The sequence below is a fragment of the Drosophila melanogaster genome, chromosome 2L (genome assembly GCF_000001215.4).
Source record: "Drosophila melanogaster chromosome 2L".
NCBI lineage: Eukaryota > Metazoa > Arthropoda > Insecta > Diptera > Drosophilidae > Drosophila > Drosophila melanogaster.
The window spans coordinates 8,672,268-8,687,143 of record NT_033779.5 but is presented as its reverse complement, the minus strand read 5'-3'; the positions used below and the strand labels follow the sequence as shown (position 1 = coordinate 8,687,143).

The 14,876-nt window shown below is 45.2% G+C and overlaps 5 protein-coding genes and 3 non-coding genes across 9 annotated transcripts; 4 read left to right on the top strand and 4 right to left on the bottom strand.

The window, feature by feature from the left end:
• Positions 1 to 91: 91 nt before the first annotated feature.
• On the bottom strand, positions 92 to 913 carry Trs23 (TRAPP subunit 23). Its single transcript, NM_135403.2, has 2 exons — positions 652 to 913; positions 92 to 594 (listed from the first exon to the last, which is right to left on the bottom strand). Exons 1-2 carry the CDS (start codon positions 824 to 826, stop codon positions 110 to 112), a joined length of 660 nt encoding a protein of 219 aa, NP_609247.1. The 5' UTR covers positions 827 to 913; the 3' UTR covers positions 92 to 109.
• A 275-nt stretch (positions 914 to 1,188) lies between these two features.
• PrBP (Prenyl-binding protein) lies at positions 1,189 to 2,321 on the top strand. The gene has a single exon (NM_135402.3). The coding sequence runs from the start codon at positions 1,341 to 1,343 to the stop codon at positions 1,794 to 1,796; it is 456 nt and encodes a 151-aa protein (NP_609246.1). The 5' UTR covers positions 1,189 to 1,340; the 3' UTR covers positions 1,797 to 2,321.
• Positions 2,322 to 2,767: 446 nt separating this feature from the next.
• On the top strand, positions 2,768 to 5,819 carry CG9289 (uncharacterized protein). Its single transcript, NM_135401.2, has 5 exons — positions 2,768 to 3,138; positions 3,839 to 3,994; positions 4,084 to 4,780; positions 4,846 to 5,042; positions 5,112 to 5,819. The coding sequence occupies exons 1-5, from the start codon at positions 2,794 to 2,796 to the stop codon at positions 5,739 to 5,741; spliced, it is 2,025 nt and encodes a 674-aa protein (NP_609245.1). The 5' UTR covers positions 2,768 to 2,793; the 3' UTR covers positions 5,742 to 5,819.
• tRNA:Asp-GTC-1-9 (transfer RNA:Aspartic acid-GTC 1-9) lies at positions 3,267 to 3,338 on the top strand. The gene has a single exon. It is a non-coding gene; the product is annotated as a tRNA-Asp (tRNA).
• tRNA:Asp-GTC-1-8 (transfer RNA:Aspartic acid-GTC 1-8) lies at positions 3,622 to 3,693 on the bottom strand. Its single transcript has one exon. It is a non-coding gene; the product is annotated as a tRNA-Asp (tRNA).
• Positions 5,820 to 7,331: 1,512 nt separating the features above from the next.
• CG9287 (uncharacterized protein) lies at positions 7,332 to 10,367 on the top strand. Its single transcript, NM_135400.2, has 4 exons — positions 7,332 to 7,592; positions 8,371 to 9,042; positions 9,176 to 9,541; positions 9,688 to 10,367. The coding sequence occupies exons 1-4, from the start codon at positions 7,362 to 7,364 to the stop codon at positions 10,294 to 10,296; spliced, it is 1,878 nt and encodes a 625-aa protein (NP_609244.1). The 5' UTR covers positions 7,332 to 7,361; the 3' UTR covers positions 10,297 to 10,367.
• tRNA:Asp-GTC-1-7 (transfer RNA:Aspartic acid-GTC 1-7) lies at positions 7,957 to 8,028 on the bottom strand. The gene has a single exon. It is a non-coding gene; the product is annotated as a tRNA-Asp (tRNA).
• Glt (Glutactin) lies at positions 10,340 to 14,446 on the bottom strand. Of its 2 annotated transcripts, NM_058156.4 has the most exons (3): positions 14,361 to 14,446; positions 12,775 to 14,019; positions 10,340 to 12,381 (listed from the first exon to the last, which is right to left on the bottom strand). In NM_058156.4, the coding sequence occupies exons 2-3, from the start codon at positions 13,940 to 13,942 to the stop codon at positions 10,469 to 10,471; spliced, it is 3,081 nt and encodes a 1,026-aa protein (NP_477504.1). In that variant the 5' UTR covers positions 13,943 to 14,019; positions 14,361 to 14,446; the 3' UTR covers positions 10,340 to 10,468. The 2 variants fall into 2 exon arrangements, with proteins under 2 accessions (NP_477504.1, NP_001245946.1); NM_001259017.2 differs by lacking the exon at positions 14,361 to 14,446 and having other exon boundaries at positions 12,775 to 13,992.
• Positions 14,447 to 14,876: the final 430 nt, after the last annotated feature.

The following is a 14,876-nucleotide window of genomic DNA, read 5'->3' as shown; positions in this document are numbered from 1 at the left end:
AAATATCCAAACTGATAAAGCGATATATGTTCCTATGCTCCCACTTAGAACGTAACCCTGATCCTGCATAGAAAAAATTCAATAACGTATTACAAAGACTAACTAACGTTTATTTATCGATATTGCTAATGCCCGTCTTCTCGACCTGGGCGAGGAGCTCTTGGAGCTTGTTGTCGAAGAGCTCGCATCGAATGGGCATCTCCAGGGAGTAGAAGGGGTTCTTGAGCACGTAGTCTGAGTACAGCTCGTAAACCTTTCGCAGCAGCAGATCAATGCCATTGAGACCCGTTTCCGAGATTATAATGAACTTGATTCCGGTCAGCGTTTGGAAGCAGTGCAGCGTGAAAGTGTCCGCCTCTAGGATCTCGATGCCGGAACTCTTGGGCTCCGGACTCAGTTGGCTGGCGATGGCGAACAGCGGGTAGAACATGCTGGCCAGAAAGATTTTCTCGTTGGTGGTCATCTTTGGCCGGCTGAACTTCAGGTTAATGGGATAGTTCTCCGGTGCATCCAGTGTCGTCCTCACATCGCGTCCATCATCCAGGGTGACTCCATTGACGGGCATACCGTTGACCGCCACCAGGACATGGCCCACTGTTCGTAAGCATATATTAAGGTGGTTATGTTTCTAAAATTCACAGACACACCCACCATTTATTCCATCCTTTCTGTTGAACGAGACCGATACCTTCTTGGAATCGTAGTCCAGCACCAAGTCCAGAGGGTATGTAAAGGTCTTCTCGTGCTCAATGCGTGGCACATTGTTGTCCAGGTTGAATATAAGGCCACCCGATTTACTAACTATATAGACGCCATATATAATCATTTCTTACTATTACTAATTCTAAGTTTCCTAGGAATGTTTTTATATTTTATGCGAATTAGCGATGGTAGTGCCAGCCAGCTGTTTGCCGCGGAACCAGTTCCAGTTCCGGCTTAGTTGCCATTAACAGTACATTAACATTGCGCCTTAACAGTTGGGTCCATCGAAGAAATTATAATTATTAGGATAAATAAACCATTAAATTATTATAAGAAGCATTATTTAAAATTTAGGAATAAAATGGGAAGTAAACTCTTTAGCCAGAATACTAAGAATACTTAAAAAATATTTACAAGTTCAACCAAAAATCTAGTTCTACCAGGGCGGAGTAGCTCTTTAAACTGATTCCATCTTGCCTATCGCGTTCATTTAACTAGTTCACGGCCGAACAGCTGTCTCGGCATTAGAATTAAAAATAAACATAATTGATTTTCTGCCCGAAAGTATACGTAAACGCGTAGGCGCTCCCACCTGGCAGTGCACCCGATTGACCGACTTGCAACCTCCACGGCCACCGATGGGCTCCGACGACCAGAGTGCCGGGGACAGGATCCAGAAGGGATTCCAGATCAACTATATGATTCTGCGGGATGCCGACAGCGGAAAAATAATCTGGCAGGAGAACAAGGACTTCTCGGCACCGGACCAGGAGCATGAGGCCCGAGTGCCGGTGAAAATACTCGACATGCGTGCCGTTTCCCGGGAGATCAACTTCAGCACCATCGAGTCGATGGAGAACTTTCGCCTGGACCAGAAGGTGCTCTTCAAGGGCCGCATCATGGAGGAGTGGTTCTTTGAGATGGGATTCGTGGGTGCCAACACCACCAACACCTGGCAGTCGACAATCGAGGCGGCACCCGAATCCCAGATGATGCCTGCCAAGGTCTTGAACGGCAATGTGACTATCCAAACCAGTTTCTACGACAACGAGACACTCATCACCAAATCGGTTGTGCGCCTGTACTACATTTAGGCAAATGTGAGTCACCTGCCGTTCTGCTGATCGACCAGGTGTTCTCGCGTCCACCCACAAGTTTTTTTGGTTGTTCTTCAAGATGTTCTCTACAAAACATGCATACTTCGCTTTTGAGTACTTCAGCATTTCAATGCAATTGTTTGCGCGTTTATGAACTAGTTGTAGTCCAATGCATTTTAATCTAATCTAATTTTACGTTTACCACAGTAATATATTAATAAAAAATTAACAAATGTAATTTGCATAAACCAAGGAGTCTGTCAACTCGAATTCGAACGCAACATGCATGCTTATGTACAAATCTTTTGTAGACTGTCACATATGGACTAAAAATAGCTGCCGAACATTGTGTCATTTGAGATAAATTGTATCTATAGATCTCTGTACCAGTTGTAACCAATCCATAAAGTCTACTTAAGTCTGTTGAAGCTGTATGAGGAGTAATTCACTCATACAATCGAAAACGTTGTATTAGATATAGCCTAGCTGTACGCAATTTGTCAGCAAATATAAACAGATGTTAAAAGAAAGTTGTTATATGAACCATTTTAGGATACAGATGTCTGGCCCAAAGGAGATTAGCATAATGCAATATCTCATCGTGTGGAGATACTCAGTGAATCTTGCTCAGTGGGAGAAAATGCCCTAGGGGTCAATCGTAGAACAGGTTGCGCCTGGCTCTATTTTACTTTCATGTCAACGAGCATAATCCCATTTAGATCGCGGGCTTGCCTTTCGGCAATACATTGCCAAAGTTTGAATTTAGATTAGGTGTCGATGAATATTCAGCGATTGGAATCGCGAAAAGTAACCATGAAGTTAAGAGGAAGATTGGAGCGGAGAGTGCTAACTTGACCCCATTTTATTCGAAATAGAACCCGTGCCCGGTCAAGTGTCACTCGAAGATGGCGAGAAAGTCTTCTTGGCGGGCAAAGATCTCGGATAGCTTACAGTTCGCTTCCATCTACCCACAGCAGCGGATCGAAATAATATAATGGCGCGGTTTAGTGGAGTTGTACTGCTCCTGGCAATCGTCCTTCTTGCCGTTTTTGTGGCACAAGGCCTGGCAGAGAAGAACGCCAATAGGCAGAAGCAGCAGAAGCCCAGACCGGGAAATCAAAACTTTGGTATCCAGAAAAATAAGCGTCCAAAGCCCCAAAAAGTGCAGAAACAGAAGCCCAACAAGCAACAGGGTCAGAATGGTCAAGAGCCAAAGGTATTTACCACAACGGTTCCTGATTTGGGCAGGCTCCGTGGACGAACTCTCACCACCGATTGGACAGGGCAGAAGATAATGCAGTTCTTGGACATTCCCTACGGCAAAGCAGAGCGATTCAGGGTGAGTTAATATTGTTATTATCGCAAGATTAATAGGTACATGCATTTCTTACTATTTTTTGAGACCTTTGATGTTGGTAAATTTAACCACTCATAACTTGTATTATATTTGACTCAAAAGTATCAACGTCCTCGATAGTATAGTGGTTAGTATCCCCGCCTGTCACGCGGGAGACCGGGGTTCAATTCCCCGTCGGGGAGAATGCGAAAGCATTTTTTTTAAGTATTTGAATTAAAATACTATTGGTTATGGATCACGTAAAATTTAACAAGGTATTTGTTTTTTTTTATTAGTTTCATATATTAATAATATTGTTCCACTAAGCATAAGTTTTGCTTATAATTTTGAAGTTATAACTTTATTCTTAATAACCGATAAAACAATAAGTCCTTTCGAGGCACATTAATGTAAATGCATATAAAACGAACTGTTGTTAAAAAATAAAATTGAAAATTCGTTTAAAAAATAAATGCTTTCAACATTCTCCCCGACGGGGAATTGAACCCCGGTCTCCCGCGTGACAGGCGGGGATACTAACCACTATACTATCGAGGACGTTGAACGGCGCCTGCCAAATACCGGAAACGAAATGCGTGTGAAGTACATTTGCTAATTCCAATTTGAATCAAATGGTATAACAAGAAATTTAAGAATATATATGTACAAGTAGTTAATAATAATATTTTTGTTTCATTTACAGCCAGCTGAGCCCGCACCTTCCTGGAAGGGCGTCCTTCCCGCCCATCGACCACACGCCGGCTGTCCATCCATTCAGGATCTGATTGTGTTCGCCAAGCTGGAGGAAGATGGCTTCGATGTGGAAGACTGCCTGCGTCTGTCAGTGAACACCAAGGCGGTGAGTTAATTTCCAACACCTAATATTGCCTTTTACAAGAATTAATTTAGAAAAGTTCATTTACCAATATAATCCTGTTTTCATTACAGATGGAGGGCAAGTCCCTGCCGGTGATGGTGTACATCCATGGCGATTTCTTCTACGACGGTGACTCTGTGGAGGCAGCTCCCGGGTATTTGTTGGAGCACGATGTGGTCCTGGTGTCCGTGCGTTATCGTCTGGGACCCTTCGGCTTTCTGTCCACGCTGACGGACGAGATGCCTGGCAATGCAGCGGTCACGGACATCATCCTGGCCCTCAAGTGGGTGCAGCAGCACATCGCATCCTTCGGCGGCGATCCACAGCGGGTGACGCTCTTCGGCCAAGTGGGCGGAGCAGCATTGGTCAACGTGCTCACCCTGAGTCCTGCGGTTCCGGCCGGCCTCTTCCATCGCGTGATCTATCAGTCTGGGACGGCACTGTCGCCCGCCTTCATCACGGATGCTCCACTGGGCGCCACCAAGGCCATTGGCCGGATCGCGGGATGCAAACAGTCCACTAAGGTGGATCAGCTGAACAAGTGTCTAAACCGTCTAAACGCAACTATGCTTCTGGCCGCCTTCAGCGTCCACGGCGAAAATCAACCATCCTTGTCCGGCGGAGCCTACGGTGGTGTACAGCTGGTGATCGGCGGACCATCTGGCATTCTGCCGGAGCATCCAGGTCGTCTGCTGGCCGCCGAGAAGTTCCAGGCCTATCCCACAATGGGCGGTAGCGTTAAGCATGGAGGCACCTTCATGCTGAGAGGTAATTCAACATATATTTCTTCAAGATTGTTATATTATCTATACTATTATGACTAAACATTACAGACATTTTTGCGGATATCTTTAATGAAACCATTTTGGACGACACGATGACCGGAAGGCAGTACATCGACACCATTATCGAACAAGCTAATGGAGCCGATCCCAGTGGATCGTGGAAGGAGTTCTCCGACGAGGAGATATTCACGCAGAATGATGTTAAGAATGGCACCTTTAAGCGTCTGACCCCAGGGCTGATCGATGTAAGTATATTCCGACTTATATGTGATACAACAATAATTATAATAGATCAAATCTCTTTTCTTATCCAGCTTTGCAGCACTATTTCCCTGAAGAATCCTGTATTATTGGTCCTGCAGGCCAACGCAAAGAAGCTTCCCAATAGCACTTACCTGTACAGCTTCGACTATGAGGGCGAGCAGAATCGCTATGCCACAGGTGAGGATGAGGCCAACTTTGTGCCCTTCGACATGGGTGTCTCACTGACCGACGACAACCTGTACCTGTTCCCGTGGCCACGATTCCTGGCCTTGAACTCCAACCGCGATCTCAAGGTGGCTCGTCGCATGGTGGCCCTTTGGACGTCCTTCGCAACAACGGGAGTTCCCCAAGCACCTGGACTGCCCGCCTGGCCAGCGATGAACGACGAGACGGGACCCTACATGAAGATCGATCGGACTGTCAGTTTCGGGGACAATTACCTGGATGAGTACCGCATCGCCGTGGAGGAGGCAAAGCACGGCTATAACCTGGTCAACGACGAGTACTACGATCTGCAGGAAGCCCTTTTGGCGGCCAGCAAACTGGATAGTTTGAACGATGCCAACGAGGAGGATGAAGAGGATCAGGACGATGCTGAGGGACAGAGAGCTGCCAGTCAAACTGGTGGCCAAAACTGGGTCTTCATCGCTAGGAAGTCAACGCGCGTCCAGAAACAGTAGAGTTTCCCAGCCTATCAACGTAACTTGTCCCTTTATTTATTTATAACATAAACATTCTCAATAAACATACGTGAGACCAAAAATACAAGAAATTTTAAATTTCAAATCAATATAAAGCTGTTTTGTGGAAATTTTTGGGCTTAATAAAACATTAATGGATTATCCTATATTTTGTTGAGCCAGCTTTAAATTATATTTGTGCACTAAAAAAAAGCATAAATTATTTACTTGATTGCGAACCTTACATGAGCGCGGCGAATCTGCTTTGATTTAAAAAAATGCTCAAAACATAGTTCAGAACTTGCTTTCTTCATTGGCCACATAAATCATCTTTTGCCAGGTGAACAAAAGTCTGGCTTCGAGCCAAATTCAAATTATAATTCATTAGGGAACATAATAAAGTTTTAGTTAAGCGTGACAACTAATTTGTTCTATGGTCCATTTATTTTGCTAGTTTTGCATCAGAATTGACAGGTCATGATGAGAAAAAATCATCGCCTTGCTTTAAATTTACGAGAGTTAATTTCTGGAGTTAATTGCTTAAAACGCTGTCGATTTTCTTTTAAGAAATCCGGATTTGAAGAATAATAATTTGTTGACACAGAGTTATATTTACAATATGCTGACTCAACACGAAACAAAAATTAATAATAAATTGGGGAATATGTTATGTGGTTCCAATTCCCTTGACATTGAGCTCACAAAAGCACAATAATGAAGAGAAATATTTTATCTCTCTTCGCTTTCTAGCTTCCTTACACGGTGGGGTTTCCCAAATTCGTCTATAGTTAAATGCAGCCAAATTGTGGAATTATCTGTTGCGATTAGTGAGGAGTTTTTGGCACTGAAGCATCACCAATGCTTTCTCCCGCAGCTCGCGATGATGATGATTGATATAATACCTCGTACTGTGAATTCCAGTAGCGAAGAGAATTTCTGGAATCAATTAGGTAAAATTTAAAATTTAAATCAGTTCCCGCATCTTTCGAGAAATTAATTTTGCCTGGCGCTACCCGCACTTTCATCGTCGTGAGAAAGACAAACCAAGTTAATGGACGATGTCCCATGTTTGACTGACTTTTGGACAAATCAGAAGTTCGAGCCAGCGGCTGCTCTTAAAGATTTCCCTTTTACTTAAGACGATCAACCCAGCAGCTAAAACCGGAGCGATATCTATTCTTGCACTTGGAAAAACTTCTAAGGTAATGGACCAACAAAAAAATTGCGAGCTCTTAACTTGGTTAACTTGGAGTATATAAAAAATACAATTAGAACGAAGTGTATGCAAGGTATATTATTTATGAGATATTTTAAAAATGTTCGGTAGAAGCCAAAAATCAAATGTTGAAACAAGTTTTATTTAGGGAACATTGTTTTCTGTGTATCTATTAGCATAAATCAGTGGCTCTAGCCTCTGGGACGCCGCATCATTTGCAGTTCATTTCGCGTTTCGTTTTAGCCAGTTTCCGTTTGCAAACTCTTCATTTGGCTATTTCGGTCAGAAGTGGGGTGAAACTTCGGGTCACAGCGGACTAAAATCTATTGGTCCCCGATGGCCACAGATCAGTTGCGATCGGTTCCTCAAAGCGAGTGTTGGTTCGGTTCGCGAAATCCTCTGGAATGCAGCTCTTGTGGTGGCAAATAGTTTCCCTGCTCCTAGTACTCCAATCCGTGGTGGAGTCTAGGGTTCGTGGCAGGCAATATGATGAGGAGAAAGACACTATTGTCGAGCTGCCCACTTTGGGCAGCATCCAGGGAAAGATTCTCGAAACTGCCTGGACGAAACGCGAAGTGTTACAGTTTGTGGATGTCAGATATGCGGAACCTCCGACAGGACTGCATCGGTTTAAGGTATACAAGTGGATATTAATACTTATCCATTAATTAAAACATTAATAAAATATATTGAAATTATATGGAAAAGTGATCAGTGAAAATAGAAGAAGCTTGAAAGTGTGTCAGCAGAACAAAAGTGATTAAGCCATATACATTAACATTATGCAAAAAATTAAAATCATCGGTATGCAAAATAAGGCTGACGCAGAGGAACTCCGCGAAAAATTCCAAATAGAAATGTTTGATTTTATTGAGCGTCTGGCTTATATGGCATTTTAAAACTTTCAAAATTATGTTAATGTTTTTAGCAGCAATAAATAAGCAAAACAAAAAAGATTCTAAGAGAGGAACAACAAAAAATTAAACGAATCTCTCACGTCTCCCCGACGGGGAATTGAACCCCGGTCTCCCGCGTGACAGGCGGGGATACTAACCACTATACTATCGAGGACTTGGCATCAATTTCGTAAAATCCTAATATTTACCCTCGGAACTCTTCGTTTGCTGATCTTATCGAAAAAAATAGAATACTTGCAAGATAAACGATAGCTGAGTCATAGAAGAACATTTATAAATAAAAGCTTGATTAATCAATTGTAAATACATTAAATAAATTCAAGACTTAGTTTTGTCTTTTGACAAGACTTATTTATTTATGAACTCTTTTTGGCTAAAAACTGATTACTGATAAGCAATGGAATTATTAATGGAATTTTAGTATTCTTTTTTAAAAATTTATGCTTCTAAACCTGTTTATGCAAACTCAGTAATCATATAATTATGCTATTCATAGGCGCCTCGACCGATTGAACCGTGGGAGGATGTGATGGATGCCACTGCGGAAAAGATTGGCTGCCCGTCGGTGGTGTCGATGGACTCGCTCCGCAGGTTGGATGACGTCTTAGACGTGGAGGACTGTCTGACAATGACCATAACCACTCCGAATGTCACCTCACGACTGCCCGTTCTCGTTTACATTCACGGCGAGTATTTGTACGAGGGCAGCAACTCCGAGGCTCCGCCGGACTATCTGCTCGAGAAGGATGTGGTGCTGGTCACACCCCAGTACCGCCTTGGACCCTTCGGCTTTCTTTCTACGAAGACAGATGAGATTCCTGGCAACGCTGGCTTCCTCGATATTTTCCTGGCTTTGCAGTTCGTAAAGCACTTTATCAAATACTTCGGCGGTGACCCTTCGCGGGTCACAGTAGCTGGACAAGTGGGTGGAGCTGCTATTGCCCACCTGCTCACGCTCTCGCCAGTTGTGCAGCGCGGCCTGTTTCATCAGGTGATATATCACTCGGGCTCAGCCATTATGCCCATTTTCCTCGAGGAGGATCCGCGAAAGCACGCTCAGGAAATCGCTAAGAAGGCCGACTGTAAAATGGTGACGGTACGAGATTTGAACACCTGCCTAATGGAGCTGACGGCCTTGGAGTTGCTCACTGCCTTTATGGAGCACGCGGTACGTGAACCTTTTACGTTCAACATTTGGCTAGTTACTTTCTGTAAAGCCTTTAACCTGATAATAATTTTATGATACAGAAGTTATGAAATAATCATTATTATTACTTCCATTTCGTATAACCTCTCATTAGCTGGAAAAATCTGACCTTGGCATTGGGCACACCGGCGGCATACAGTTCACCATCGGCGGACCCAGTGGTGTTTTGCCCAAGCATCCGTACGATCTGATGCTGGAAACCAACTTTTCCTATCCTGCAATGGGCGGTTGTCCCAAAAATGCCGGATCCCGAGTGCTCAACGAGATTGTTGACAATGACTTTGAGGGAAAGATACCGGATGATGAATACAATACGTACAACTACATCGACCACGTGATCCGACAAACGGTAGGCACCGACAAGACGATGCTCCTCACCAGCTTCGTGACCCACGATTTCTTTAATCGTAATTTGATGGAAAACGGCACGTTCGACACTCTGATCCCCCGGCTAATCGATGTGAGTTGCTTTCCCAAAACAAACTTTTCTTAGGAATTGCACTTTTTAATTTAAAGTTATAAAAGGACCTCATATACTTTGTAATACACTCCATTAGGTTTAACGACCAGCATAAAATTCTTAAAACTAACTTTTCCAATTTTCAGGTTGCTGGCACTCTGAACCACAAGCTTCCTGTCCTGCTGGCTCTGAATATGAACAACAAGCACAATCCGGACAACACGTTCCTCTACTCGTTCGATTATGCGGGCGAGTTTAATCGTTACAAGGAAATGGACGAGGAGACCAACTTGCAGAGTCCCTTCAAGGCGGGCGTTTCGCTCACCGACGAGGCCCTCTACCTGTTTCCCTACCCCGAGCACGTGACTCGTCTCAGTCGCCCGGATCAGTCGATGGCTCACCGGATGGTGGAGCTTTGGACAAACTTTGTGATCAGTGGTAATCCGTTGGGATCCGCTCGCGTCGGCTACTGGCCGCCGATGACCACGCTCTACGGGCCATACATGAGGATCGACGATACGATGACAATTGGGGGTAACTACTTCACGGAGTTCTCCGCCACGTTGAGCGATGAGGAACAGGGGCACAGTCTGATCCGCGAAGTATACTATTTGCGAAGCCGCAGCCGAAAGCGAGCTCTAAACAAACGTCGAAAACAGCTGGCCAAATCGAATGCAAGAAGGTTGCAAAATCCGAAACTCGGCGGGCGCAAGAGCCTAGTTAAGCGGCCAAACCGCAATAAGATACGTTTTTGACCAATATTTAAAAAAGAATTTATAAAACCAAAAGTTATGATGTAAGCGATAATTCAAAAATGTATTTATTCAAAAACAATAGCTTTCGATATACATATTTCTATAGATATATAGAAGATTATTATGAAAGGTGGTTTCACATGATTATAATATGGACCATTGATTTGGTAACTTAGTTCCGAGAATTGCGTTCCCTCTCTGCCTGAATGCGGTCCTCCTCCTCCTGTTGGGCCCTATAACGTTCCTCCTCCAATTTTTCTTGTTCCTCTTGCTCCTCGCGAAGCTTGGTTGCGGCCTCCAGGTAAGCCTCATAGCTGGGGAAATCCTCAACCTTGAGAACATCCTGTTCTGCTGCCTCTTCCTCATCTGGTGATCTCTCGTACTCCTCCCCTTGGTCCTCGTCAGGCTGTTCCTCTCTTTCCTGTTCAACCTGATCCCTTCGCTGTTGCTCGCGCTCCTGTTCCTCGGCATAGCTGCGGTCGCCATCGTAGGCTTCGTAGTTGGGATGGGTTGGCTGTTCCTCTGGCAAACTTTGTTCGGGATGCTGTTGATTTTCTTGAAGCAATGTTTCTTGCTGCTGTCGCTCACGCTCTTGCTCCTCGGCATAGATTCGATCACGTTCAGCATTTTTCTCTTGTAGGGCTCTACTATATTCTTCGTAGCTAGGGTATTCTTCAGGACCAGGTTCCTGCTGTCCACGTTCCTGCTGCTCGCGTTCTTGCTGCTCACGTTCCAATTGCAATTGATATTCTCGCTCTTGCTGTTCCTGCTGCTCGCGACGCAGTTGCTCCTGCTGTTGTTGCTCGCGGTCTTCCTCACTGAAGTTGCGATTGGCATCGGTTTCGGGGAGATTTTCGTTGCCTTCAGGACCATATTGTTCGTATGAGGGATATGGTAGCCGTCCATCTTCCGGATTATCATCTGGCTGTGGCTCTTGTACCGGATAACCCCACGGGTTTACTGGTTCAGGATTGTATTCGGGCTGTTGTTCTGGTTGCTGTTGCTCTCGCTCTCGCTGCTGACGTTCTAGCTCCTCTCGTTCTCGTTGCTCTCGCTCTTGCTGCTCGCGTTCATACTGTTCTCGTTCTTGTTGCTGACGAATACGCTCTTCGAGCTCTCGCTGCTGGCGTAATCGTTCTTCTTGCTCTCGCTGCTGACGCAGTCGTTCTTCCTGCTCTCGCTGTTGACGAATTCGCTCGTCTTGCTGCTCACGTGGCTCCTGCTGAGGATAACGCTGTTGGTCTCGCAGCTGCTGCTCCCGCCTACGCTGCTCCCTCTCACGGATGAACTCTTGCTGACGAGCTTCCTGTGCCCTGACGTATTCCGGATCCGCAGGATGCCAATTCGGATGCTGCTGAGAAGGCCTGTTTTGCCAATTGGCGTACGGGTTGTAGGCGTATGGACGGCTGGTAGTGGTGGTTGTTGTTGTTGTGGTGGTCGTGGTGGTAATCGGAGGTGAAAAGTTAGTCGTCGGCTTATAGATCACTCTATAATTTGGCAAGTAAATTCCCTCGCCAAAGTGTGGATCTAGTTCAAGCGGACTTTGCTGATTGTTTGTGAAGCGTAGGAAGGGGCCGTACTCGGAGGTAGCCTGCGGCCATACACCAGAGCTAGGATTGGGCACGCCAGTAGTAGCAAAGTTCACCCACATTGTGACCAAGGCACGAGACAGCGATCTGTCCAAGGGGTTCAGGCGACTAGCCTCGGGTGGATAGGGGAATAAATACACGCTGTCATCGCTGAGCGAGGCATCTACTCCGAAGGGAAGAGGGTTGGACAGGTGTCCGAACCGATGGTGCTCTCCGCGGTAATCGAAGGTATACAGGTAGGCCGGCACGGAGCGGTATGACTGACTGATGGAGTTAATCACGGGGGCACGATACAGGATGTAGTTGCTCAGCTCGAGCAGACCAGGAGCCACTGTTTGCAGACTAGCCGTCTGTTCTTGGATCGGAGTAAAGATCTCGCGCAGTGCCCACTGCTTCCAGAGGCGGTGCTCGCTGGGCGGTGCGGTGTGCCGCAGGACAACGTCGATGTAGTCACTCACATTGCGAGACTGCAGTCGTGCGAGCTGATCATAGATTCCTGGATTTAAATGGAAACAAATTCAATCAGCTATTGGGCTTAAAACATTCAAAATATAAAACTTTTTAAAATATATTTGTTACACCTCCAAATAAAAATAAATCTTAAAGCACTTATGCTTATGTCGAAAGGCTATCTGATTACTCTGGATTTTTTTTGGAAATACCCAATAATATAAATATAATTTAATTGTCATTTTAAACTAGTTCTAATCAGCTTGACCTCGAGAATAGCACCTTATCAGCAAATGTGTCTCTCAATCGAGCTCTTCCGAAATAGATTAGCTCCATCGTGAAACGCAACATTGACGTTATGTTTGGACTCGTATACATGCATAAGTTATTATTGCACATTTTGGCCACTTGAACTTAATAGCTCAACAAAAGTACTTACGCGACACGATGAACGCACTGGCGTCCTTTGTGGCCCCGATAATCATGGGCAGTGCAAGGCTGCTGTTGGTGGCTAGTGAGGCTGGGTGGCTGGGTAGGAAGCCTAGAGGGTCGCCAACCACCAGTTTGAAGCCACCCAGTTGGGTGAGCCCGAGATGCTCGTTTTGAAGAAGCAGCTGCTCGAAGGCCGCCACCAGCTGGGAGGTGGGCAGTCGGGCGAGGCAATCGTATAGGGGCTTAAGTCCTTGTGCGGATGGGTTAATGGATGGTGGTGGGCAGCGAGCAAGACGGGCGAAGGTACTCAAGGTGTCAAGTGGCTGGTTGTCAATCAGGTAGGGGTTCAAGGCGGTGCCCGACTGCAGGATCAGCTGCTGGAAGAGATTGCCGGCACGACCGCTAAGGCTCAAGGCGTGTGCCAATGTTGCGCCACCAGCCTGACCCACTAGGGTCACCTGTCCCGCATTGCCACCGAAGTGGACCACATTGCGTTGCAGCCACTCAAGAGCCAATTGCAGATCGGAAAGGGCGACGTTTCCAGGAAGCTCGTCGGTTAATGCGCTTAGGAAGCCGAATGGAGCCAGTCGGTAGTTGATGGAGACCAACAGCACATCCTTTTCCAGAACATAGTCAGGTTGGGCCTCCTCAGAACCGCCATCGAACAGCATTTCACCGTGAACAAAGACCAAAACGGGCAGCTGATTGGCGCCTTCGGGTGCGTAGATGTCCAAGGTAAGGCAATCGTCGACGTTTTCTCCCCGCGATTCAGATAACCTCAGGCGATCGAGCTCCGGAAACTGGGCACAATTGGGGCTCTGGACGGTGGCATTAACTCGTCCCTGGTATCCAATCGGTTGAGCCGCCTGGAAGCGCGCCAAGCCACCTCCAACCGTGCCATACCGTATACCCAAGAAAGCGTTCACTGGGCGATTGGCAATGGTTTTATGGCCACTAATTCCCAAGATCTGTCCGACTTCAGGCGCTTGAACCACAGCTTCTTGGGGCTGTGCATATCGGGTCTCCGACTGCCAAGGAACTGGCTTCAGCGGCTCGGGGAGCCAATCCCTTCTGGTATCCTCGTCGCTATAGTCGTTATAGTCGGGCCGTAGACCCACAGAGTGTGCATGGACTTGGGCCCCACAAAGTGCCAACACTAGGAGCAACGGCTTCATGTTGCTCACTCCGCCGCGTTTTAAAGAGAACTGATTTCCGAATCGGATTCGACGGCCTGTAAAGCTCCAAGCACTATCTGTAATCAAAACAGCCTTGGGACGATCAGCGAGGTTGGCTTGATACCACATTAGAGCAATGACTAGGAAAGCTTATGAAAGGTATACAACTATATGGTTTTCCAACCTAAACTACTTGTTAAAGACTAAAAATATAAAAATAAACGAAGAAATAATTTAGATTATTCTGGATGTGTTTTGAATTAGTTTTTGAACCACCCTCGATATTGATGTTTTACAAACTCTACTATGAGTTCATTTAGTTGACAATGGAAGTAGTTAAATCTACTGATAGTATCTGTTTTATATTGCACTTAATAAAATATTAAAAACATGTTAAATGGACATATACTATACAAACTATTGAAATTGCCGAGCAAACACTTTTTCAATTCCAGCCGGTTTCTTGGTTGAGCATTTATGTATAAGTATAGCTTTGCTGCGTCTGACGGTCTTAATCTCATCCGGTCGGCTGCCGATAGAGGATTATCTGTGGGTCAAGCTTCTCTTGTTGTTGAAGTGTATTTCGCCATGTTAAATTAAGTTCAACCCATATTTATATACAACTTAATGGAACAGTTGTGGAACCCACATTGATTATGAAACAATTTGTTAAAATAGCAATCTTCAAACATTAAGGTTTCTTCATTTAACGCGTTATTCAAAGTATATTTGAAATCCTTTTTTTTACCACAATAGTTCTGTTAACTTTTACCTTTTCATTATATTAATGCCTTTTTTACTTTTAAATTCTGTAATCATACATCTCGCCTTTCACAAATAAGGTTCACCCTTCATTCCCGATCTCAACACAATCTTCGGCGGTCCAGTCATCCGGTCTTTGCCACCAAATCAGGAAAATCACTTTGTTTCCAGT

Excerpts from the sequence above, each read along its gene's own strand:
- PrBP (NM_135402.3), top strand. The coding sequence starts at position 1,341 with ATGGGCTCCGACGACCAGAGTGCCGGGGACAGGATCCAGAAGGGATTC.
- CG9287 (NM_135400.2), top strand. The coding sequence starts at position 7,362 with ATGCAGCTCTTGTGGTGGCAAATAGTTTCCCTGCTCCTAGTACTCCAA. Across the intron at positions 9,043-9,175 it reads CTGCCTTTATGGAGCACGCG|CTGGAAAAATCTGACCTTGG; the intron begins GTACGTGAACCT and ends ACCTCTCATTAG. Across the intron at positions 9,542-9,687 it reads TGATCCCCCGGCTAATCGAT|GTTGCTGGCACTCTGAACCA; the intron begins GTGAGTTGCTTT and ends TCCAATTTTCAG.
- CG9289 (NM_135401.2), top strand. The coding sequence starts at position 2,794 with ATGGCGCGGTTTAGTGGAGTTGTACTGCTCCTGGCAATCGTCCTTCTT. Across the intron at positions 3,139-3,838 it reads GCAAAGCAGAGCGATTCAGG|CCAGCTGAGCCCGCACCTTC; the intron begins GTGAGTTAATAT and ends TTTCATTTACAG. Across the intron at positions 3,995-4,083 it reads TGTCAGTGAACACCAAGGCG|ATGGAGGGCAAGTCCCTGCC; the intron begins GTGAGTTAATTT and ends TTTTCATTACAG.
- Glt (NM_058156.4), bottom strand. The coding sequence starts at position 13,942 with ATGAAGCCGTTGCTCCTAGTGTTGGCACTTTGTGGGGCCCAAGTCCAT. Across the intron at positions 12,382-12,774 it reads CAGTGCGTTCATCGTGTCGC|GAATCTATGATCAGCTCGCA; the intron begins GTAAGTACTTTT and ends ATTTAAATCCAG.
- Trs23 (NM_135403.2), bottom strand. The coding sequence starts at position 826 with ATGATTATATATGGCGTCTATATAGTTAGTAAATCGGGTGGCCTTATA. Across the intron at positions 595-651 it reads CAGAAAGGATGGAATAAATG|TGGGCCATGTCCTGGTGGCG; the intron begins GTGGGTGTGTCT and ends GCTTACGAACAG.